General features: G+C 49.0%; 3 protein-coding genes across 12 annotated transcripts in view; all 3 read left to right on the top strand.

Moving 5' to 3' along the window:
• LOC114043151 (regulation of nuclear pre-mRNA domain-containing protein 2) overlaps positions 1–1,291 on the top strand; it is a 91,208-nt gene extending 89,917 nt beyond the window's left edge. For 2 of the 4 annotated variants that reach the window (XM_027862125.1, XM_027862124.1), the window contains one exon: positions 1,036–1,291. In XM_027862125.1, coding sequence (XP_027717926.1) covers positions 1,036–1,165 — 130 coding nt within the window. In that variant the 3' untranslated portion in view covers positions 1,166–1,291. The remainder of the gene's footprint in view (positions 1–1,035) is intronic. The other 2 variants (XR_003569065.1, XM_027862127.1) reach the window with 2 other exon arrangements.
• A 507-nt stretch (positions 1,292–1,798) lies between these two features.
• LOC114043153 (threonine--tRNA ligase, mitochondrial-like) lies at positions 1,799–14,528 on the top strand. Of its 5 annotated transcripts, XM_027862132.1 has the most exons (18): positions 1,799–1,885; positions 2,011–2,207; positions 2,775–2,898; positions 4,587–4,711; positions 5,382–5,499; positions 5,637–5,701; positions 5,943–6,021; positions 8,827–8,976; positions 9,156–9,254; positions 9,507–9,724; positions 10,269–10,431; positions 10,709–10,846; positions 11,036–11,113; positions 11,416–11,516; positions 11,800–11,901; positions 12,273–12,345; positions 12,865–12,979; positions 14,096–14,528. In XM_027862132.1, the coding sequence occupies exons 1-18, from the start codon at positions 1,826–1,828 to the stop codon at positions 14,242–14,244; spliced, it is 2,154 nt and encodes a 717-aa protein (XP_027717933.1). In that variant the 5' UTR covers positions 1,799–1,825; the 3' UTR covers positions 14,245–14,528. The 5 variants fall into 5 exon arrangements, with proteins under 5 accessions (XP_027717933.1, XP_027717935.1, XP_027717934.1 ...); XM_027862134.1 differs by lacking the exon at positions 14,096–14,528 and having other exon boundaries at positions 11,804–11,901; XM_027862133.1 differs by lacking the exon at positions 14,096–14,528 and having other exon boundaries at positions 11,804–11,901; positions 12,207–12,345.
• Positions 14,529–15,185: 657 nt separating this feature from the next.
• LOC114043156 (extracellular matrix protein 1-like) lies at positions 15,186–22,698 on the top strand. Of its 3 annotated transcripts, XM_027862141.1 has the most exons (12): positions 15,186–15,356; positions 17,541–17,603; positions 17,686–17,781; positions 17,975–18,046; positions 18,651–18,728; positions 18,940–18,999; positions 19,308–19,352; positions 19,562–19,884; positions 20,143–20,523; positions 21,112–21,332; positions 21,557–21,644; positions 22,373–22,698. In XM_027862141.1, exons 1-12 carry the CDS (start codon positions 15,266–15,268, stop codon positions 22,601–22,603), a joined length of 1,749 nt encoding a protein of 582 aa, XP_027717942.1. In that variant the 5' UTR covers positions 15,186–15,265; the 3' UTR covers positions 22,604–22,698. The 3 variants fall into 3 exon arrangements, with proteins under 3 accessions (XP_027717942.1, XP_027717943.1, XP_027717944.1); XM_027862142.1 differs by lacking the exon at positions 19,308–19,352; XM_027862143.1 differs by lacking the exon at positions 20,143–20,523.
• Positions 22,699–22,935: the final 237 nt, after the last annotated feature.

Below are 22,935 nucleotides of genomic sequence, written 5' to 3'. Positions count from 1 at the left end.
ATGCAGATAAATACAAAGTAATTACAAGAGGAAGATAGTGTTAATAGCTGAGGAAGGCCAAGTGCTGGAGGGAAGCACCAGAGTTAAACTTTAAAGAAAGCTAGGGACTCTATAACTTTGGTATAAAGGTAGGAGTAACATGCTAGACATGGAAAACCACTTAGACAATGACATAGGCAGAATAGGAGGGATGTTGAGGGGGAGCAGCTAGCCCACCAGTTTGGAATAGCTGGCATAAAGGAAAGTAATGTGAAATAACATTGGGAAAAAATAGAGAGCCAGATTGTTGAGAACTTAAGACAACAGGTTGAAGATTTTCTATTTTATCCTAGAGACAATGAGTAGTGTGACAGTTTTTGAGAGTGGAGCTGATGTGTCATAGAACTATCAGTTTGGCAGCTAAGTAGAGGACAGATTGGAAAGGGATAGGATAGAAGCAGGGAGATTAAATAGGAGGTTATTGCATTTTTCCAGGTTTGTGAAGAGGGTCTGAAGTAGGATTGTGGCCTTTTGAGTCCACAGATAGGTACAGAAGTTGACCCCAAAGAAGAGATGAGAAGGCACCTCATATTGCTATACAATGTCAGACTTTTTTGATATATTGATTAGTTTTGCTAAACCTTCCCCTTATTCTTTGTTATAAGGGATTGCTCTCTGGAAAAAGGTGAGTGGAGGGAATACGTTGGGAAACGGGCAATGTGAAAACAAGTGATTAATAAAAATTATTTTTAAAAATAAGGTACAGAAGAAAGTTACTGTGGAAGTAGAATCAACAAGATTTGGTAACTGATGAACCAATAGGAACTGTCAGTGTAGACAGCTTGGGTCTACATGATTATCTTGCAGTGTGGTTGGTATAAGTAGTTCAGGTCATCATGCTTATCCACACACCCTTTCCTATTTTCCCCACTGGCTGAAACAGAGGTGAAGACTTCTGCCTGATATGAATTATTTTAGCCCTATTGTGTTTGATCTGCATGCACACACTCTTGTATAACCTTTCCCACAATGCTGCTTTTTCTTTCTCCATTTCAGACTGTTCAGCAGGTCAGAAGACAGAGCCAAGATCTGGGGTCCTGGATCTGTGACTCGGGCCAAAGACTCCAACTCCTCCCTCACTGTCCCTCAGGAAGCTGTGACCTCTGTGGCAGCCCAGAATAAATAACCTCTGAATGAAAACTCTCCTTCCACAACCCACGGTCCGTCATCATTCTTCCATGTCATCCCTCCCCCAAACGACCCTTCACCCTCATTTTCATTGTGACCAATTCAATAAACAAATTTAGCCCTAGTTCACTGTGTCCAGATTTAGTGTGGGAAGGAAAGACTAGGCGATGAGGGAAGCTCGGCCTGGGGCTGGAAGGGGAGGAGAGCTGAAAGCCAGGCTGTGCTGTCCTTGGTGGGGGCAGGCAGAGGCAGCCAGGAAGGAGGATGCTATGGTGAGGTGTTAGAGGTCTTCTCTGTCACATGCTCATTTGCACGTTCATTTAAAGTTAAAGGGGGCTGAGCATGCTTCTGGGCGACTTCCCAAGGTGCCAGGTTGTCGGGTTAGTCAGATTCGGCCCCCACAAAGCTGCACTTGGGACGCCTGAGGGATTCAGAGCCGGGCTCCATCTCGGGCCGTCCGGGCAGGCGGAACCCTCGGCCGCGGTCCCTGCGCTGCTTGGGGTATGCCTTTTCAAGCGTTCCCAGAACAGTTGAGTGACGGTCTCCTTAGCCAATAGGCGAGGACGCTCTAGGACCGGAAGCCAGGTGGAGACGAAGGGGACCGGCAAAAGCTGTTTCCGGGGCAGGGCTGTGCGAGCTCGGCTTGGTGGTCGCAAGCATGCGTGTGCCGTGGCGGACCCTCGGGATCCGGAGGGCTCCGGGCTGCGGGTTACACACGGTGCGTGCAGGACCCCCTCCCCCCCAGCCCAGGCGACCTCCCCGCCCCGCCGGGTCCAGCGGCCGGAGCCCCTCCCCCCAGGCTCCCCAAGCCCCGCCAGCGTCACGTCTCTGCTCTCCCCCCAGGCCCCGGTGCCGGCCCTTCCCCACTGGCTCGCGGAGAGGTTGGGCGTCTTTGAGGAGCTGTGGGCCGCGCAGGCCGAGCGGTCGGCGGAGAGGGCCCGGAGGGAGCGGCGGCCAATCCGGGTCTTGGCTCCCGGAGGCCGGAGGGTGGACGGCGAGGCCTGGAGCACCACGCCCTACCAGGTAGCCCAGCGGATCAGGTACGTGCCGGCTGCCCCCAACTAAAAGCGTCTCCGAGGTGTGTTATGCTTTATGTAAAGCAGGACCCCCAGAAGAGGGCCTTCCATGACAATAACTGACCTTCACGTACGCCTGCTGGGGGCTAGGCACTGTTACGTCCCTCTATCCTCACAATCCTGGGAGGTAGGTACTATTATTATCCCCATTTTATAGATGAAGAAACCGAGGCAGGTGGAGGTGAAGTGACTTGCCCAGGGTCACACAGCTGGTAAGTGAGGCCAGATTCAAACTCAGGTCTCCCCGATTCCAGGCCCATCCACAGGGCCATGTAGCTGCCTAGATTCCATTGTACTTTCTTGGCCCTGGATTTCCATTCTTCTATTATAAAGCCTTTCCTATTACATTTTCCATTTCTCTGTTTTCATCTCATTCTTTCTTCCTTAGTTTTCTTCTCTGTGGGTGAAATGGCAAGTTGCAGTCTTCCAAAGTTCAGTGTTCCTGCACCCTAATCTCCAGAATAGAACAAAATATTTGACCCCTCTCCCTGTGGGAATCCTGACCCTGCCCTTTCCCTCCCTCCATCCCAGTCCTACCTTGGCAGATACTGCTGTAGCTGCCCGAGTAAACGGAATCACCTATGATATGGATCGTCCCTTGGAGGGAGACGCTGACCTTGACTTCCTGACTTTTGATTCTCCTGAAGGAAAATCGGTGAGTGACCCCCAACAGCCAAGTTAGGTTGACATCTGAGCTGGAAAACATTCCACCTGGATTCCTGAGTCTAATCCTAGCACTTTAATTTGCCTCAGTTTAACTATATGGCTAAGAGAATGGCTGTATACCACCCTGTCCCCACCCCCAACATTTGATTTCTTTTATTATCATTACTAAGCAGATGGAAGCTCTTCTGCACCTTCTAGACAGACTTTGTGAATTGCTATGCCCAAAAATATTCTTCCACATTCAGCTAACGCAGTCTGTTCAGATTTAGCTGAGTTGAATTTTGTCCATCGCCAAGTTCATAGTCAAAGCCTTTCAAGCTTGTTAATTTGATAGCTGACATTCATATATAGCCCTTTAAAGTTTGTCATGTGGTTTATATATATTCATTTAATCCTCACAATGGAATCTTCTCCTTACCTCAAATCCAGTGCTTTTTCCATTTCCTTTAAGGTTGATTATTTACCTGTTTATGTTGGGTGTTGAATAGAAGAAATTACGTAGACTTTATATAGTTCCCTGGTTCACTTGATTTCTACAATCATCATGTTGAGTCCAGCTAAGTATTACAATGTCCCTTTTACAGATGGGAAAACTAAGACTCAGACTGCTCAAGTGTCTTGCCCAAAATCCAGACCTCCCCCCCTCCCCCTGAATACAGTATCCAGGTATACTGATAGAGAGGACAGATGGCCCACAACATTGTAAAGACATTAAACCCATGTAACTACTTTGAGGAGTATCTGAAATACATCTTTAAAAGTGTACTGGCCTTCTCCACTCACCCTCAGAGTCTTAGATATAGGGTTATGTAGTCTAGGCCTTTCCTTTTACAAATGAGGAAACTAAGGCTCAGCATTCCTGTGATTTACTCGAAGTTATACAGTTACCAAGGGGCTGAGCCAGGATCTGAGCTCACCTCTTAGCTCCAGTCCTCTGAGCTTTCTTCTGCACCATGTCTGTCCCACAGCCAGACTGCCTTCCACCTTCCCCTATCCTAGTTTGCTCAGCTAAGGCAGGCTGACTTTAATCTAACTCAAATATAATCCACTGTCACTGAGATATTTGGGGGGAGGAAGAGAGGAGGGTAGGAAGACCAAGAGAGATTTCTGTATTTTTGGTGCTGAAGAAGAAAGTTAAGATACTAAGATAGAGCCCTGCCTGAGGGCCTTCCTAAGAAGCAAGTTTAACATGGGGTTACCAAAAGACAAATGGAGTTGTACGCCTAATTAATGGTTCACATAGATGGGAGTATATTATGCTGTGGAACAAAGAAGGAAACCTATAATTCTTTCTTTACCTTATACCCTCTTTTTATATATCCATGACTGCTGGAGGAAGCAGAGTGGATAGTAGAAATGGGACTAGACAGAGAGCCAGGAGATGTGTGTTCTAGTCCAGATTCTTCCAGTAAGTAGTTGTTTGACTTTGGGCCTTCTCTGGGCCTCATTGTCCTCACCTATAAAATTAGGGGGTTGAACTAGAAAATCTTTGAGGTCCCTCTAGCTCTGACATCTTACATATCTGCCTTATTCCTGAAGTCTAATCTCCTTCCACCCCACTACAGCCCTGCCAGGTTACCTGAGGTTAAGAAAGAGAAGAGCTAATTAAATGTAGAAGGTTAAAGGTCAGGAGGTTTGGAGGGAAATATACTGATGACTCCTTTCTCTTGACTCCAGTTGTTCTGGCATTCCAGTGCCCATGTTCTCGGGGCAGCTGCTGAACATCTTCTGGGTGCCCTCCTCTGCCGTGGCCCCAGCACCCTTGGTGGATTCTACCATGACATATCCCTCGGAGGGAATCGGTAAGTGGAGAAGAGTTAGGGGAGGATAAGAGCAAAAGGAGTTGGTGGGTTTGTTTTGTTTTATTTCCACCAGTAAGCACTTTTTGGAGGTAGAGCAGTTCATTTTGGAGAATGCAGAGTGACTAGGTTAAGATTCTTTAGAATGGGCCCCATGTTCCTCTGTGCTCTGTGCTGCTTCCCCTGGCTTTCTGTTTTTCATTGAGAGAGTGGAATTTGAGTGAAAAATGTGTTTTATTTGTCAAGCATAGAATGAGAGAAAGGAATGATATTCTTTACCCTAATCCCCAGGTCTCAGATTTCCCTTCACTTCTTATAATTCGTGATCCACCTCTCCTTTCAGATTTTCTCATCTACAGTTCCTTTAGGCCTTACCTGCTTAACCTCTCCTGACCATTCTCCTTAGTGCTAATTGCCCTTAACTTTACTCAGCTGGACTCTCTGTACTATGTCTTTCTCTACGTTTCTTACTCCCTCTCCCACAATAGCCTCTGTATCTGTCCCTCTGTCTTCTCCAAATGGGTCTTGTCTCCCTCAATGGTTCTAAGAGATCACTTAGAGACAGCATCTGTGTCTCTTCTTTCCTCTGGGATCTCCCTCCCACTGCCCATTGCTGGTTCTGCACACGGGGAGAGGTCCCTCTCTTGTGTAGATTAACCAATTCTTTTTCTAGGACAGTGCGGGGCTCAGAGCTGCCCAGTTTAGAGCAGGCATGTCAGAAGATCGTGGCTGCTGCTCACCCTTTCCGGCGGCTGGAGGCCTCTCGGGAGCAGCTTTGTCAGCTCTTTAAGGTCAGAAGGGGTCAGGGACACTGAGAGCCAAGGGCAAGCAGAGAAGACAACAGCACTCTCCCACATCAGTTTGGCCCAAGGGAAAAAATGTCTTCTTCCTCTCAATAACATATCACCTCTGACTTCATCTCACCCAGGACAACCCTTTTAAGCTTCAGCTGATTGAAGATAAAGTAAAGGAGCCAACTGCAACAGTGTATGGGTAAGAAGAACACAAGTGGTGGAGACCAGGGGTAGTTAAAAGTTTATTCTTTTTGTTAGAAGAAAAGTCCACTTCTGCCACAGTAAAAGACATAGCAGTAGGTCCAGGGGCTGGTTTTGTTTCCCATATCTTCCTCAGTCACCAGGCAACCTTTCCTCAGTGCCTGGAAGCTGTGAAAAGAAGAAAACTAGAGGGTCAAACATATGGGATGCTGATCCTTTCACCCCCTTCCTTCTCCCAGATGTGGCACATCAGTTGACCTTTGCAAGGGCCCCCACCTGCGACACACAGGACAGATTGGTGTGCTAAAGCTCCTGACGGTCAGTGAAAGGAGGAGGGGAAAACGGGTTTTCTCTGTTCGCTCTATTGGGGAGGGGAGAAGGGAATAGTGAACCACTATCCTGGGGACAATATGGATGTGCTTATTACATAAAAAATAAAGTTTATACAGTGTAACTTAAATAATAGTGAATTGGGGAAATGTGATATATGATAGATATAACCTATGTCGAAATCAGATAAACTTAAGATAAATTTTTATTGATGTCTTGGTTTTTTTGTCACCCACATGTATATCTACTGTAACCATCATCCCCAAGCCCTTCCAGAATCATCCCTTTTATTAACAGGGATAAGGGAAAGGATGGAGTTTAGGCCTGTGATTTTATTGACAAAGGGAGCTTCCATATGAGGAAACCCCACCAGGGTCAGTGAAACGTAGAGTCCAAGAGAGCTGCCTTGGAGCCTGAGAGGTTAGGTGACTTACCTTGGGCTGACACGTGGTATGTGTCAGAGGCAGGACTTGAGCCCAAGTTTTCCTGACTCCAAGGCCAGCTTTTTATCCATTACAACACACTTCCTCTCATAATAAAGAATTTTTAAAGGAAGAAGGTCCTTTAAAACTAACTTTTTGCCATAAGAAATGATGAATATGAAGAATTCAGAGAACCGCAGATTAAAGCAAGGAAAACCAGGGCAGGGAATACAAATTGACTACAGTTTCAAAAGAAACAAAATTTCAAAACCAAACACTACGTAATAATGTAAGTTTGGCACCGTAGAAGAGGAGGGAAAATATGCCTGCCTTCTTTGCCTATCAGATTTGAGTGTATATCTTGGTTATTTTTGCCAAATTGCTATCTTTCCCTTTTTTAAAAAATAATATATTTAGGACAGAAGGAAGTACTGGATATATTCAGAAATAAGAGTGATGTAAAAACAAAAGGTATCAATACAAGAAAACTTGAAATATTGTTCATGTTTTCTAATAATCAGAGAAATGTAGATTAAGCCAATTTTGTAAGTTCTTTTTAAATCAAATTGGTTAAAATAATTAAAAGTAGCAAAATCGGTGCTTTTGGGAGTGGGGCAAAAGTACATTCATCCATCGTTAGTGAATTCCAGACTTGCAGAATTGTTTTAGAAAATAACTTGGCAGTACACAGTAAAAGTTACAAAAGTAATTATACTTCTGATTGAATAATAATTCCATTGATAGCAATATACTCTCTGAGGGTTGTTAGGGTCTTTTATTATGGCTGTTCAAAGATTTTCATGGATTCATTATTTGCTATTGCCAAAAAAAATGGAAGCAACCTGAGTGGTGGAAGAGGGCTTAAATAAATTGTGGTATATTGATGTAATGGAATTCTGTAATGCAATTAATATCAGCATCTATGAAGAATTAGGAGAACTAGAGAAAGACCTACATGAAATAATGCAGATTGGGAGAGAAAAAAAAGTGAGACTAGAGTACACACTATTAGCACATCAGAAAAGTAAATAGGAATAGACAATTCTAATGGAGATTTAAGAGGGGAAAACTGAAGAGTTATGACATTCCGTGTACTGACATTTATTAATGCAAATATTTTCAAAAAATAGAAAAAGAAATAAGACCAGACCACTTTGCTGTATGTGGTGAAGGGAAAGGCTAGAGTGTAAATGAGCAGAAGCTGGAGGGGGAGTTCTAGAAAAGCTTCTCTGAGCCAGGGACAGAATAAGGATCAGGAAGGGTCCAGCGGTGGGGAACCTGCTCCTTAATAAAAGGATTTGTTCTGTGAAGTTTGAGTTCAGTCAGAGAGCTGCACCTGAGGACCCAGAGCATCACATGGGGTCTCGAGGTCGCAAGTTCTCCACCCCTGTTAGACACAGCTGGCAGAGAGGAGGGGAATGGGCTTCTGGCTTTAGAGGAGTGCGCTAGGTGAAGGCTCAGCTGCTTGGGAAAGTGAAACGTAGAGCCTTAACTCTACCTTGCTAAAACAGAGCCCAGGTCCAAATATCCCCAAATGGAGAAAGAATCCAGGACCAAGAGTCAGAAGAAGAATCGGGATTCTAGGCCTGATTAGCTCACTCTGACCTTGGGGCCATTCCCTTGACTCTTAGTGACTTAAATTTCTCTTTTCTGCTTTATGTGACCACTTTTTAGAGATAACTATAGATACGATGAAATAAATTACACATGAACTACATATAATAGGTTATATGTAAATCACATGTAAATATATATGATTTACATGTAAATATATGTAAAAAGTGCTTTGAACAATCATTAAAAGTACTTTTGAAATGCAAGGTGCTTGAAGACATTCACCATCGATAGCAATAGAAGCCCAACCATGATGCTGACTTTCATATGCAAGACAGTGGGGTGTGTTATAGCTAGAAAACTAGTAATTCTGGGAGATAAATGGAAGGAAGGTTCAACTCCTGACTGGCGTTTATGGTAATCTAAGCAGGCACAGGTGGCTGGGAGAGAGATTGAGGAGGCCTAGATGGAGGATCGACGAAGGGGACGAGGGGACATCACCTAGGAAATAAGTGAAAGAAGGGGCAGGCTTGGCCTTGTGTCAGTGACAGGGAAAACAGAACAGGAAGTGGAATTCAGACCAAATTGTGGATGCAAAAGAAAGGAATTGAACATGAATCCTAAGGATCTAATCATTGGGAGCCAGCAGAAAGGTGGCATCTCACTGCTGATGGGGATAGGGAAAATTAGAGTTAGGGCAAGATAGGCTTTTGTGGGCAATTGGAGACAACTTGCTGGCACCCCACGTCACCGGCAGGCACCCAGTGGAGGTTGTTCCGGGGCCCCTTCCACCTTCCGTTTCCTGTGTCTCCCTCAGAACTCATCTTCCTCATGGGTGGGGTCTTCAGGAGCTGAAGAGCCATTGCAGAGAGTGTATGGCATTTCCTTCCCCACCGTTGAGGGGCTGAGAGCCTGGGAGAAACAGAGGGAAGAGGCAGCAGCAAAGGACCACAGACGCATTGGGAAAGTATGGCAGTGTTGGGCCCCAGGGCCAGGGCATGAAGTGGGGCTCGGTTTGGACCCTGGGAAGAAAGGATTGATCTCACTGGAAGGAAGGGAATGCCTGGCTTGGGACTGAACAGGGACTAGGGAGCTCTGAGGAGCTGAGATCCCTGGCTACCCCTGACCCAGCTTGTGGATCTCCAGGACCAGGAGCTTTTCTTCTTCCATGAGCTGAGCCCTGGAAGCTGCTTTTTCCTGCCACGAGGGACAAGAGTATATAATGCGCTGATGACTTTCATCAGGGTATGTGGGACCAGAACCTTGAGGGGAAAAAGCCAAGGAAAAGGGGGGATCACTTAGGAGAGAACTGATAGTCACCTTTGAGGGAGCTAGAACAGATAGGGACAATGTATCGATGTGTGTATGTGCGGTGGATCGGGCATCAAGGGGTAGAAAGCATGGAAAAGAGAACGTGCTCTAAGAGCTTTGATCATGTAAGGCTTAGATTAGGGGTCTGAGGGACGGGGAGCTCTCATTTTCTCCTGTCTCCTCCAGAATGAGTATGCCCGTCGAGGGTTCTCAGAAGTGAGGACCCCAACACTCTTCTCTACAAGGCTATGGGAGCAGTCAGGACACTGGGAGCATTATAGCGAAGACATGTTTGTTCTTCGGCCTCCAGAGTCTGATGGGCCTGCTGATTGCCAAAATGACCATTCCGCTAACCAGCCGAGAGGCATGCTGGCTCTCAAGCCCATGAACTGCCCTGCACACTGGTGAGCTGGCATAGCTACGAATGAGCTATTAGAAAGAGAGTCAGGAGGCCTGGGTACTAGGGGTCCTGCCTCTGCCGTTAACTAGCTGTGCGACCTTGGGAAAATGAAGCAGTTAGACTACATGTTCTCCAATGTGCCTTCCAGCCCTCGCTTTGTACGACTAGCAAAATGGCGAACATTTACAGAGCTCCTCCACTACACTGGTGGCTGCAGAGTAGTGGAGTCAGGACACCAGATTCTTGTCTAGCTGGTGGTAGGATACCGCACATTAAATGACATAACAGTTACAGAGTCGTCAACAGGTAGAAACCAGTGGAATACAAAGTGAAGCGTATAAACGCTGATGGCCCATGGGGTGGAGGAGCGAGCCGTTAGCCAGGCGGGGAACTCGGGCAGTTCAGTTTTGAACCCAGTCTTGATGGATGGGGGATGGGTAGAGAAGAGCCAACAGGACATTCCAGGGGCAGAGAGGCAGACTCCAGCATTCCTTTGAGGCTGGAAGTCAGAGGAGTTGACTCACTGCCCTCTTCTCCGCCGTACCCAGCCTGATATTTTCACACCGCCCCCGGTCCTGGCGGGAGCTGCCTCTGCGGCTGGCGGATTTTGGGGCCCTGCACCGAACCGAGGCCTCCGGGAGTCTAGGGGGCCTGACTCGACTTCGTAGGTTCCAGCAGGATGATGCTCATATCTTCTGTGCTCCAGATCAGGTTATCCCTGCACCTCCTTTGCATGACTGTCCACAAGCTTCTAACACCGCTACCACTAACTCATTTACCCTCTCACGTGTGCCCTTTGAAGCACCACATTATCTCAGTTTTGTAGGTACCTACATACATACCTGTCCATTCCCTGTGACCCTGAAGGTCACTCTCTTCCACTCTTATTTCTCCTCCAGTCCCTCCTTTTCAGCATGGCCCTTGGACATTAACACCTCCCCAGTCCCTCAACCAAACTTCCACCTCCCCATGTCTCCCTGTCCCACAGCTAGAGTCTGAGATCCAAGGATGCCTTGATTTCCTTCGCTCTGTCTACACGGTCCTTGGCTTCTCCTTTCATCTGGTGCTGTCGACTAGGCCGTCTTCTTTCCTAGGGGAGTCCTACCTTTGGGACAAGGCTGAAGAGGTTAGTAGTGGAGGGGACAGTGAGAACAGCAGCCACAAACCTCCATGGGGTTGGTGGGGAAGAATTAGCTGTCCTGGCACCTTCTGAGTTTGTCTGGGAGGAGAGAGCATTGCTTCCTAGGCGGGAGAAAAATGGGTGAGACTTCTTGAATATAGAATTCCAGAGTGACATCATTCTGCCATCCTGTAGATCCTTCAGCAAGCCCTAGGTGAGTTTGGGGAGCCCTGGGAGCTGAACCCTGGAGATGGTGCATTTTATGGACCCAAGGTAAGCTGCACACGTGGATGGATGAAGGGACATGCTAGGGAGTTGGGACAGGTGGAGCATAGGGTCAAACCACTGCCTGTGTCATAGTCAGAGGACCTGGATTTAAATCCTCCCCCAGAAATCTGTGTGACCTTGGGCAAGTCACATAATCTCCCTCATCTTCAGTCTCCTCCTCTCTGAAATGAAGGGGTTGGACTACATGGCCCGATGTCCCTTTCAGGTCCAGATACACGATCCAAGGGTTGGAGTTATCGAGGCCCCTGGTTCTCACTAACCCCATGTACTGGACTGTCTTCCTCCAGATTGATGTTCATATCCAGGATGCCCTGGGAAGACCCCATCAGTGCGGGACAATACAGCTTGACTTCCAGCTGCCTTTGAGATTCGGCCTCCAATATGTGGGGTATGGAGGTTTCCCCACTCCGTATCTCTTCGTGGTACTCCTCGGCATCCGTCCCATGGGACACAGTGTCTTTCTCCTCTGCCACTTGGTTCTGTTTACCGGAAATCAATATTGTGTATGAGAAACAGTTCAGTTTGACCCACGTTCATTAAGTGTCAGCTGTTCAAGGTGCTCTCCCCCACTTCTGCCTTGTGGGGAGCTTTCTCTGGCTTTCCTGGGCCTGGGAGAGGGGAAGAAGGTTGGAGTGTTGCGGTTTCTGACATTCTCCTTCCCACCCATTAAGGCAGACGGGGGTCCCGGAGCGCCCAGTCCTTATTCACCGAGCAGTGCTGGGCTCAGTGGAAAGAATGTTGGGGGTGCTGGCTGAGAACTATGGAGGCAAATGGTAAGACCACTGATCCCTAATTTCTGACCTCTGTCATTCTGTCCTGCCGGAGGCGCTGTGATGGGGCCGGGCAGATAGGAAGGCCTGGGTGCAAATCTCACTTCCTATGTTTACTGGCTGTGTGACCCTAGGCGAGTTATTCAACTTTGTCTCAGGGTCTTTATCTGTAGAATGGGAAAAGGGGGTGGGGGCCTCCGAGGGTCCTTCTAGCTGTAAATCAGTGATCCTTTGAAACTCTCAGATACACCGAGCCCCAGTCTCTAAACTCTTTCACCACCCTTTTCTCATTACGTCTCTCTTCCCAGGCTTTATTGACCCCATTCCATTCTTGTGGAGGGGTAACTCTGCGCTGTTTCTCCCCTCAACCCCAGGCCACTGTGGCTGTCTCCACTCCAGGCTCTGGTCATCCCCGTGGCAGTTGAGCAAGAGGGTTATGCATGGGAGGTGAGAGGGGGATCTGGAGGGAGCTTGGGGCTAGGGCTTGGAAGGGGCCAGAACTGAGAACCCATTGAAGGTGTGAGAGAAAGGCAAAGTGTTCAAGAAATCTTTTAAGCACCTACTAAGTGTGGAGTGAGGTTACAAAGACAAACACAAATGGTCCCTGCCCTCAAAGAGCTTACATTCTGTTGGGGGAATACAGCATCTACCAGATCTTTAGAAGGGAATTAGTAAAGGGAAGGAGCATTACCTCGGGGAGTAGGGAAGGCTTCCTAAAGAAGAGACACATGAATCTTGGTAGAAAAGTTTTGAGAGAGTCAGAGATGAGGGAATGGATTGTAGGCATTGGGAATAGATTTTGTGACTGCTTGGAGATGGGTGTTGGAGATGGAGGCCTCGCCGAGTGAAGAGCTAGTCGTCCAGTCAGGTTCACGAAGAGGAAAAATACGAGGTCCCCAGCTGGGCTTTGCAGGCCCTTTGCCTTCCAGTCATCCTCTCATTGTCTCCTCCCAAATCTTCACCCAGGTGCAGGGAGCCCTGCAGGCCGCAGGCCTGGCGGGTGACTTAGATAAGGACCCAAGCCTGACCCTCAGCCGGAGAGTACGGCGTGCCCAGCTTTCCCAGTATAACTTCCAATTTGGTGAGTGGTTCCAGATGGGGAGCAGAACTGTTCTTGGATGTTCTCTCCAATTTACTTCTGTCAGCTCATTCAAACTCTCTGAGGCTCATCATCTCCTTGGAACACAGCTGCTTTGATACCAGTGCCCAGGCTTCCCTGCCTGTTTCCATCTTCTCCCACCCAGCTTCCTTTACCTCTGGAACCAATTGGGTTTTTTTTTAGCTTTAGAAAAAAAGGGACAAGAAAGATTAATGGGGCTATTAAAGTAATTGTCTTTGCTTGTTTATCCTGGACAAGAGCCCTGGGGAATGGAGGCACAGATGACACATTCTGGGGCAGGGAGTATCACCTGTAGCCTAGTGGATAAGTCACTACTCAAGAGGACCTGGGTTTGAATCCTGCCTCAGAAATCTGAGGATTGTGTGACATGGGCAAGTGACCAAGAGTCTCCATTTCTGGAAAATGGGGACATGAAGCTCCCTCACAGGGCTGTGGTGAAGCTCAAATGAGATCACTAATGTCAAGGGTCTGTGATCTTGTTAGGGCCTTGGTGTCGCCATTTGTGCAAGATGTTTAGAAGTAGAAAACAAACATTCCTCCCCTGGTTTGCTTTTGACTGTCCCCACCAACATCTAGCTTCCGAGTGTGAGAGAGAGAGAGAGAGAGAGAGAGAGAGAGAGAGAGAGAGAGAGAGAGAAAGTGTGTGTGTGTGTGTGTGTGTGTGTGTGTGTGTGTGTGTGTGTGTGTGTGTGTGTGTGTGTGTGTGTGTGTGTGTTTACCTGTTTGTTTTCGTTTCTGCCATAGTCTGCCTGGATCTGTGTCCTGGGTTGTTTGTGACATTCTCTCATCTCTCTTTGTCAGTCTCTTGCAGACTGCAAACGCTAGCCCTGGATTCCTGGCTGGAAACGATAATAGGGTGGGGAAGCTGGAAAGGAAAGGGAAGGAACTGTTACTTCTTATCTCAGCCTCCCCTCCTCCCCAGCTGAAGGCTTGGGCGCCAGGGGCACAGCTAAATATAACTCTCTTCCTCCTCTGCCACAAGCATTTTCAGGGAGCCTGATCTCTCCCAGAACCCCAAGTGGACCAATGCGGCTTCATCCTGTCTTGCACCTACCTTGTCTTTTCCTTTCCCAATAGTGGTGGGTCCCAGAGAACAAAGTCAGAGGACAGTAAACATTCGAACCAGAGACGGTCGCCAGCTTGGAGAGTGGGATGTCACAGAGGCAGTCGGTCGGCTTCGAGAGCTGCAGGATGCCAGGGTCCACAATGCTGAAGAAATATTTTGAGTCACATCATGAGTACGAGTAGAGGGACTTTGGGACTGAGCCACTGCCCTCCCTCAGGAATGGTGGGAGAAAGAATGGAACAGAGATGTCCTTCCCAGTGGAAAACGTTGTGGTGTTTTCCCTGGAACTCTGCTAGAGCTGGTGGGAAGAGGTACCGAGAGCATCCCTTCTCTGCTCTGAAAGACCAGCATCCTGGGTTTGACATTCCCAGAGGAGGAATGTGTGGTCTAGTGAGGGAAAAGTGTGGAAGAGAATAAGAACGAAAATAAAAACTTGAACCTCCAGTTGTCTGCCGCGGTCCCAGCCAGCCCTGGGGGTAAAAGAAATGGGGAAAGGCTCCTCTCTCCTATTGGCCCCGGAGGGGAGGACAGGATCCCCAGCTTCCCATGAATGAAGGCAGCAGTGTATGCAGGACGGGCCACAGACATGTGTCCTGCTACCTCACTTAGCCCCTGGGCTCCCAGGGCTCCTGCAGCTCGCAGACTCCCAGAACCCCCACATCGGGGTAAGGAGGGGTGACAGAGGAGCCGAGGCCCAAGAAAGGAGAGGGAGTTCCAAATCTAAGATTCTCTCCCTGCCATGAAAATACCAAGTGAATTAACTCATCCCCGACACGGAGTGTCCGGCTCTGTTCCCCAGCCCCAACCTCCTGATTCCTCTCAGCAGGCTTAACTAAACAGCTCTGCTCGAGGATATCCAGCCGCAGCCCGAGCCACAGCTTCCCATCAGGTCAGAGAAGGGGAATCCCAAGGAGCCGACTCCAGGGGGCCCCTGGAATTCTGCTAGTTAGGAATCCCCCACTCAGAACAGGCATCTTTGTGACCTCTGCCTTAGCTGGGGGAGGGGAGTGGAAGTTGCCAGGGATTAGAGTGAGTCACATCAGGAAGCCCTGGGGGAGGGCGGTAGCTCTAAGGCCTGGCCCTATAAAAGCAGGCAGAACCACATTGAAATCACAACAGCAGTAACTGCAACCACAGACAGGCTTTGGTCCCTGAGAACTCCCGAGAACGTCTGGGCTCTGATGCCCAACGCCTGCCCCACGATGGGGTGCCTGTCCACAACAGCCTTGGTCTTCGTGGTTTTGGCTTTGGGGGCTTCAGCCTCTCAGGGAGGTGAGTCTGGGAGCTGGAGTCAGGACTGGGGAAGGGGTCTAGAAGAGGAAGGGGGCCCCGAGTGGGGTGGGGGGGAGACGAAGACTGGGATGAGGTGGGGATGGAGTTCCAGTTCCTTGGGGCCTGGACTGATGCCAGCAGGAGCTGTCCCAGGATCCCCCCCTCCACCACCTAGCACAAGCCTTGTGCACACTGTAGGTGCTTAACAGATTTGTGGAACTGAGTTACTGACTAAAGACAGTGTTGTATACTGGTAAGCACACTTCAATATGAGTCTTATATTGAGGTCTAGGTTCAAACTGCTCTAACAATAACTGTGACCCTGGATAAGCTATTCGGAGCCTCAGTTTGCTTATTTGTAAAATGGGAATATTAATGTTTTTGCTCGCATAAATTTTGGCAGTTGTATGAGGAAAGGTCTCTATAAACCTGAAAAGTTCTGTTACAAACTCCAAAGTTCTGTGCTTCAGTACCAACTGATTAGTTTGGCAGTTAATAGATGGCTAGAGGCAGCTTCCCTCGTATCCCACCGCCCCTGGGCTTGTGCCTTTTCCTGTCTAGGCAAAGGCTGGAGACACAGAGGAAGAGACGGTGTCTAAGGTGGGGATGGGGAGGCTGGCGGCAATGTGTCCACACATCCTCCTCACCAATGAGTGAAGTGGGGCTGGCCAAAAGGGGGGAGGAAGGATGAAGGCTGCTTCCTTCCCCGAGGAGCCGAAGATGAGGCCAGCACTGAGCCCTGCCACCGCCACCTGCTCACTCAGGCATCCTAGAGACAGAGGGGAGGGGCTGCTCAGATCCGGTTTCTTCACTCCCATAGACGCCCTCAACATCCCTGCCAGAGGAGAGGAGTTAGGGGAAAGAGAACCACCAAAAGGGGTCAGGTGGTATGTTACAGTGGGAAGCAAGTTGAATGTAAAGTCGGAGGTCCTGGGTTTGAATCCCAGGCATGCAATTTACTGCCTGTGAGACCTTGGGCAAGTCAACCTCTTTGGGTCTCAGTTTTTCATCTATTAAGAAAGTTAGATTACATAATAATAAAAGCTAACACATAGAGGGTTTGAGGTTTGCAAAGCGCTTTATATTTATTATCTTACTGGATAGGTGTATTATCTCGCTGCATATGCTTGAGCTAGCTTGGATGCTGGGGATAAAGAAACTCCTCAAAATATCTCTCCTCATCGCCCCTTAGGTCATTGTCTCTTCCTCCAGGCGCCTTCGCCTTCTGTGTTCTCACATTTCAAGAATAAGGGGAAAAAGTGGAGGGGGGGGGGCTAATCCAAGTCACCGGATGGGTTACTTGGTGGAGACAGACTGGGTAGGTGGGGCTGCGTGTATCAGGGACAGACCATAGAAGGGCCTGAGGAATTATGGAAGAGAGAGAAGAAAAAAGGTCTTGGGGCAGGGATGGAGGGCCTGGCCCCACACCAGTGCTCCCAGTGGGATGGGAGCTGAAGCCAGCCAGAGCATCTTTCACTGAAGATACGGCAGACGCTCCTGTGGGCATGGGCAGAGAGGAACAACATGCCCTAGGAAAGCCCAGGGGCCTGAGGGAAAGCCAGTGGCAGGGATCCAGGCCCAAAGAAAGACTCAGGCCTCTTCCATCTGCCCCCGAAAAGCCTCATGACTCAGCAACCCTCACACTCCCTTCGGGCCAGGCTGGGGCGAGGCTTTGAGCCAGGATGGAGGGGTCACTCACTGGCACCAGTCAGATGACAATCTCAGTAAAACACGTGGAAGGAGAAGGAGGCAAGGAGAACAAGGGTGACATGGAGGAGGTCCCTCTGTCAGTCTCTGGGCTTGTCCATGCGTGTCGGTAGCTTTCAATAAATTCAGTCCAATTTTTTTTTTTTAATATGTGAGTGCCCAATAGGTACAAGGCTGTGTGCTAGGCCCTTCGGGGCTACACAGGTGAATAAGATGTGGTCCCTTGTCCTTATGGAATTCACAGTAGAGTAAAACACTGACTCGAATTGAATCCTGGTCCCAGCTCCCTCCTTCCCAGCCTCCCTATCTCTTCATCTCAGGTTTAGGCGAGCCAGTGAGGTACGTGCCCTTCCCTCTTGCCCAAACACTGTTCCTCTCATAGTTAGAAAACAAGAGACACTCACTGGCAAAGAGCTGGAGAAGAACTGGGAATATATCAGACCCTCTGACCAGTCTTCTACCTGGTTTTCCCCTCAGGACCCAAGCCTTCTGAACAGAGAGAGGTGATTCCAGAACATCTGTTTTTTAGTCAAGAAGAAGGTAACGAGGGTTTTGGAGGTGTGGGGGAGTGGGGGGATGAAGGGTCCTAGAAATCATGGCTGATTGAACCATTTCCTCCTAGTTGGCTATGCAGCACCCCCTGCCCCTTCCAGGCCCCAGAAACCCATCCTTAAAGACCCCATCCCATCCCAGCATATATTTGAGGGACAGAAAGCAGGTAAGTCCCAGCTCTCTCCCTTTCAGCATATATGCCAAATCTTCTCTTTTCAAGTCTGGCTCCATCTTCCCTTCTTCCAGGGCTGGGTGGGAGTTGGGTAGCAGAACAGATACCTAAAAACAGGGAGGGAAATCTCCCTCCCTCTAGAGCCTTCCAGCTCCCCCCAGTCCCTTCCTGTCTCCTTTCCCCACAGTGGATGACATCTTTGAAGACGTTCCTCTGCAGCAGGCACAGAGACCTCAGAGAATCCCTCTGGAGAAGAAAGGTGAGTGACGCTGTAGTCTGTCCCTCTTCCTGTCTCCCAAGATGGCAGGGTCTCCAATTCTCTCCAGGCACAAAGAGTCCCACAGAGTACTAGAATCCAAGAACTAGAAGAAATTTCAAAGGTTCCCTAGCAATCCACCTCCTACCCTCCAAAAGCGTGCAAATCATTTCCACTTGAAGACCTCCAATGATGGTGAATTCGCTACGGCATCCTAAATTATTAGTAGAGTTTTAACAACTTTAGCTGTTAAAAAAGTTTTTCCTCTCTTTGAGCTGAAATTACCTCCATATAATAACTACCCATTAATTCTAGTTCAGCCCCTCTGGGGTCAAGCAAATCAACTCCCATTCCCCTTTCCACAGGACAGCGGTCATATCCCAACTGCCATTAGACACCATCTTGTATTGCCTAGACTGCCTGACCCTTTGGAAGATTTCCCATCCCCTCCAATCAGTCCAACCCCAATCTTGTACCATATAGCTTTGCTCTCATGGGGGTGGAGAATGGCAGAGACTTTCCATGTGAACCCCCTTCTCCTCTGAGTCTAGGGCCCTGTCTAGTGAAAGGAGAAGACATTTTGTTTATCTTCTTCCCCTCCTAATAGTGCCCATTCCTAACGAAGCCATACCTCTCCAAGAGGAGGTGCGGCCCTCTCAGCATTTACCCGTGGAGCAGAAAGAAGGTAATTCCTTTCATTCTGTCTACTTTCCTGCCTCTACCACTTCATCAATGGATCTTTCCGACCCCAAAGAAATTCCCTTCTCGGATCTGATGATCACCCCTTCTTACTGTCCCCAACAAGGAAGGGGAATAACACATCCTCTCCTCTGGAGATGACTCTGTCCCAACCTTGGGATGTTAGTTACACTTACTCCATTTTCTCCCCACCACAGTGGAGTGTCCTTTCCACCCTCCAAAGGATCATGGATTTTCCCCACAAGAGCAGAAAGAAAGTAAGTCATACCATTTTTGACCTGGAAGGAATCAGAGATCATCTAGTCCACCCTCATCATTTCGCAGATGAGGGAGGAACCCGAGGAGCAGAGATGGTAGTAACATGCTTAGAGTGACCCAGCTAGTCAGTGGTAGAACCAGGGCTAAAACCCAGATCTCTTGACTTCCTTCCATGATACAAAACTAGCTACCTCATCAAATTCCTCTTCCTATTTAGTCTCCTGTTTTAGTCCAAGGAGAAAAGTTGGTCCCTGGGGCTTTACGAATCAGGGGTCCCCATCTCTGACCACTTTCCTCTCTCTCCCAGTCGATCCCTCTCATCCTGAAGGGCACCCCAATGCCCAGAGAGATGGTAAGACCTAAGAATGAATGCCTCAGTCTCTGTCTTTCTCCTCTGTGCTATTCCAGTCTCTCCCTCCAATAACCTGCCTCCACTAAATGGACCCTCTCCCTGAGCTTCCACCTTCTCCCATTCCTTTCTCCCAACCCCCACCTCCTCAAGGTATAGCCTTGTTCCTCTTTCTCCCATCCCCTGTCTCACCCTGCCTTTCCTTGATCCAGAAATGACAACTCCCCAGATGATCAATGAACATCCTGGGCCAGAGTTTTCACATCCCAACAAGCCCCATCACTGCCAGCAAGATTCCCACAGCAGGGGCTGGAGTCATAAACTAGATGGCTTCCCCCCTGGGCGCCCTTCCCCAGACAACATAAACCGGATCTGCTTCCCTGAACGTAAGCATGTGGTATATGGCCCCTGGAACCTGCCTCAAACCGGCTACTCCCACCTCAGCCGCCAGGGTAATGCCCTCAACTTTCTGGAGACGGGATATACTGATTGCTGCCGCCTCAAAACAAACCAATTGGATTGTGCGACGGCTGTGGTGAGTATTGTCAGAGTAAGACCACGTTCTCATGGGCCAAGTTGGGAGGGAAGAGAGCACCTAGGCAGGAAGCTTGAGATGGGAAGTGATGGAGCGTCTTGGTTCTCTTTCTCAATATATTTGCTCTGGGTCTCCCAAGTAAGGAGGTAGATAGAGTAGGATCTGTTTGTTTCCTGGATATTTGTCTGTGTCTGAATCTGAAAGGAGAAGGGGATGTGGGCATCAGACTTCTGGAATGACCAGCTTTTTTTGCTCTAGTGGGCAGATGCCCTGTTTCGGTTCTGTGAGGCTGAGTTCTCAGTCAAGACCAGAGCCTACTCATGCTGTTCGCATCAGGGAGAGGCCCGCCTCTCCTGCTTCCAAGAGCACACCTCCCTGCCAGACTACCAGCCTCTCCCTGGGCCCTGCCCCACTCACACCCCCAGGCCTTCCTCTGGCCTGGAGTTGTCCTTCCCCCCAGGAGTCCCCACACGGGGCAATGTTAGGAACATCTGCCGTCTACGGCGATTCCGATCTCTTCCCCGAGGACTCCTATCAATGGACAACATCCAGCCGCAGCTCCGGGCCCTGATGCAGTTGGAGGGCAAATTCAGGCGCTGCTGCCACCAAGGAGACAATCACACCTGTGCCCGGCAGGCAGTAAGTGAAGGCCCCTCCAATCTGTGGTCTCACCATCTGACCGACCTCTGATCCTGTCTGTCCATCAGTCCGTCTACCTCTGATCTCTGATCCTGCCCATCAGTCCATCTACCTCCGGCCTGATCCCGTCCCAGCAGTCTGCTTCCAACCTCTGGTCCTGTTGTTCATCAGTCCGTCCACCTCCGACCTCTGATCCTGCCCATCCGTCCATCTCCTACATGCATTCATCTGTCTCCAACCTGCAAACATCTCCAGCATCTGGTCCCAAATATTTCTGGCCCTCACCCACCTGGGGCCCCGATATGTTCCACCAGTCTCTAACCTACCCCGTCCATCCATTGACCTGTCTTATCTCCTTCCGCGGTTATCTGACAATACCCCATGAATGGTTCCAACCTTCCTCCTTTCTGCCCGCACCCATGTAGACTTCACAAGCCCTAGGTCCATGCCTTCCTCAGATGAGGCTAACCTTCCAAACCTCACAGCTTCCGATGACATACCGACCTGAGAGTCTGAGGGAGGGTTGTCCCTATCTCTTTCCCTGTCCCCACCACTCCAACCCTGACCTCTCTCTACCTTCTCCCACAGTGGGAGGATGTTCTGGACAGTTACTGTGAGGAGGAAATGGCAATTAAGACTCATCACCACACATGCTGCCACCGCTCACCCCTGTCAGCCCGTGATGCCTGCTTTGCTCGCCATGCTCCCTACCCCAACTACGATCGAGACATCTTGACCATTGACCTCAGCCGGATTACTCCTGATACCATGAACCAGCTCTGTGGACACCGAAAGGTGCTCACCAAGCAGTAAGTCTGCTCTCCCTTTCCACAGTACTCACAGAGAAATAGATGCAAAGCCTTGTTCGCAGGCGTCTAATTTTCCCCAAATACCTACGATCCCATGAAGAAAGTGACGCAGGATGGCATGAGTCCGTGCTTGGCCCCCATGAGTTATCATTTGAGCTGAGAATTTTCTGTGGAAGAAAAGAGAGAAAGTTGCTACAAGGCACGCTATTTTCTCCCCCATTCAGTAAACAGATTCCTGGGCTTATCCGGAACATGACGGCCCGATGCTGCGAGCTGCCACCACCAGAACGAGGGTTCTGTGCAGAGGAGGAGGTAAGGAGCAGGAGAGAGACAGAGGGGATGCTGGGTAGGCCAGACACATGTGTTGTTCTCTTCGGTACCTTGAATATACAAATGGAAGCGATGAGGCCTTTTTAGCGGAAAGGGAGAAGAGGAGAATTTTCTCAGCTCCAGAAATTTCAACTCCATTCTCTACCACCATTCTTCTTATGCCTCTTCTGGGCCTCAAGCTAGGCCCCATTCTCCTATCTCCAACTCCCAGGCCCCCTTGTAGCATTTCCAGATTTGCACATCTGTCTGTCATCTGGACTCCAGCTTTGGAGTAAAGGAGCTGTGCTTCTCACGAAAAAGGCCCTAGGAAGAGTTCCAGTGGAAGAGGAAGGGGGCCTGGGGTTGACAAGGACCACTGGGAGAAAATAGAGAAAAGAGTGACAAGGATCTGGGGGGTGGAGGAAAAACAGGAACAATTCAGGGGCAGCTAGGTGGCACAGTGGATAGAGTATCAGCCCTGGAGTCAGGCGGACCTGAGTTCAAATTCAGCCTCAGACACTTGACACTTACTAGCTGTGTGACCCTGGGCAAGTCACTTAACTCCATTGGCTAGCCAAAAAAAAAAAAGTCATTTAGGAACAATTCTAGGAAAGCTGCATTTTCGACATCTTTCCATGGCTAAATGTATCTTCTTTAACCATTGGCACCAAGTTGTCTTTGCTTTCCAATAATCTGAACCCCCACACTTTTCTTTGCAACCACTCTCATAGAAATCAGCCTTCATCGAAGATCTTTGTGGCTCCCGACGTGACACATGGAGGGATACTGATTTCTGTTGTGATGAGACCCCTGGGTATGGACAGACCAGCTGCTTCAATGCCTACTACCTAAGGAATGTGGCTTTGGTGGCTGGAGTGGCCCAGAAACCCAAGGACCAGCCAGGGACAGGGACAACTGAATTACCTCCTGCCAGCCCCACCCCAGAGCACAAAGGAAAATGAACCACACCTGGCTAAACTTTAGCGAAGTCCCAAAAGGGGAAGGAAACCCCCCCTCCTCTACAAACTGTCTTTCTAATAAACACACTGGTCTTGGATTTGGTCCCTTTTGCTACATCTCTTCCCCGTCCCACATTGCACTGCCCTCTGTCCCTATTTTCCTCCTGAGACAAGCCACTCTCCTCTGTCCTGACTATAGAGAAAGGAGTATAAACTTTATTTGTGGAAGAGTCCTAGAAGGATATTAGATAATCCCATTTTACCTCTATCTGGTGCTTTTATCTCTTCCAAACACTTCAGTGCTATTCTTCATTTGTAGACATTGGGATTTAGAG

Source organism: Vombatus ursinus, unplaced genomic scaffold (assembly GCF_900497805.2).
Source record: "Vombatus ursinus unplaced genomic scaffold, bare-nosed wombat genome assembly UNPS02014768.1, whole genome shotgun sequence".
Taxonomy (NCBI): domain Eukaryota; kingdom Metazoa; phylum Chordata; class Mammalia; order Diprotodontia; family Vombatidae; genus Vombatus; species Vombatus ursinus.
This window is presented reverse-complemented; position numbering and strand designations above follow the sequence as displayed.

Excerpts from the sequence above, each read along its gene's own strand:
- LOC114043153 (XM_027862132.1), top strand. The coding sequence starts at position 1,826 with ATGCGTGTGCCGTGGCGGACCCTCGGGATCCGGAGGGCTCCGGGCTGC. Across the intron at positions 2,899-4,586 it reads ATTCTCCTGAAGGAAAATCG|TTGTTCTGGCATTCCAGTGC; the intron begins GTGAGTGACCCC and ends TCTTGACTCCAG. Across the intron at positions 11,517-11,799 it reads TTCGGCCTCCAATATGTGGG|GCAGACGGGGGTCCCGGAGC; the intron begins GTATGGAGGTTT and ends CCACCCATTAAG.
- LOC114043156 (XM_027862141.1), top strand. The coding sequence starts at position 15,266 with ATGCCCAACGCCTGCCCCACGATGGGGTGCCTGTCCACAACAGCCTTG. Across the intron at positions 19,000-19,307 it reads CCCACAAGAGCAGAAAGAAA|TCGATCCCTCTCATCCTGAA; the intron begins GTAAGTCATACC and ends TCTCTCTCCCAG. Across the intron at positions 20,524-21,111 it reads ACACCTGTGCCCGGCAGGCA|TGGGAGGATGTTCTGGACAG; the intron begins GTAAGTGAAGGC and ends CTTCTCCCACAG.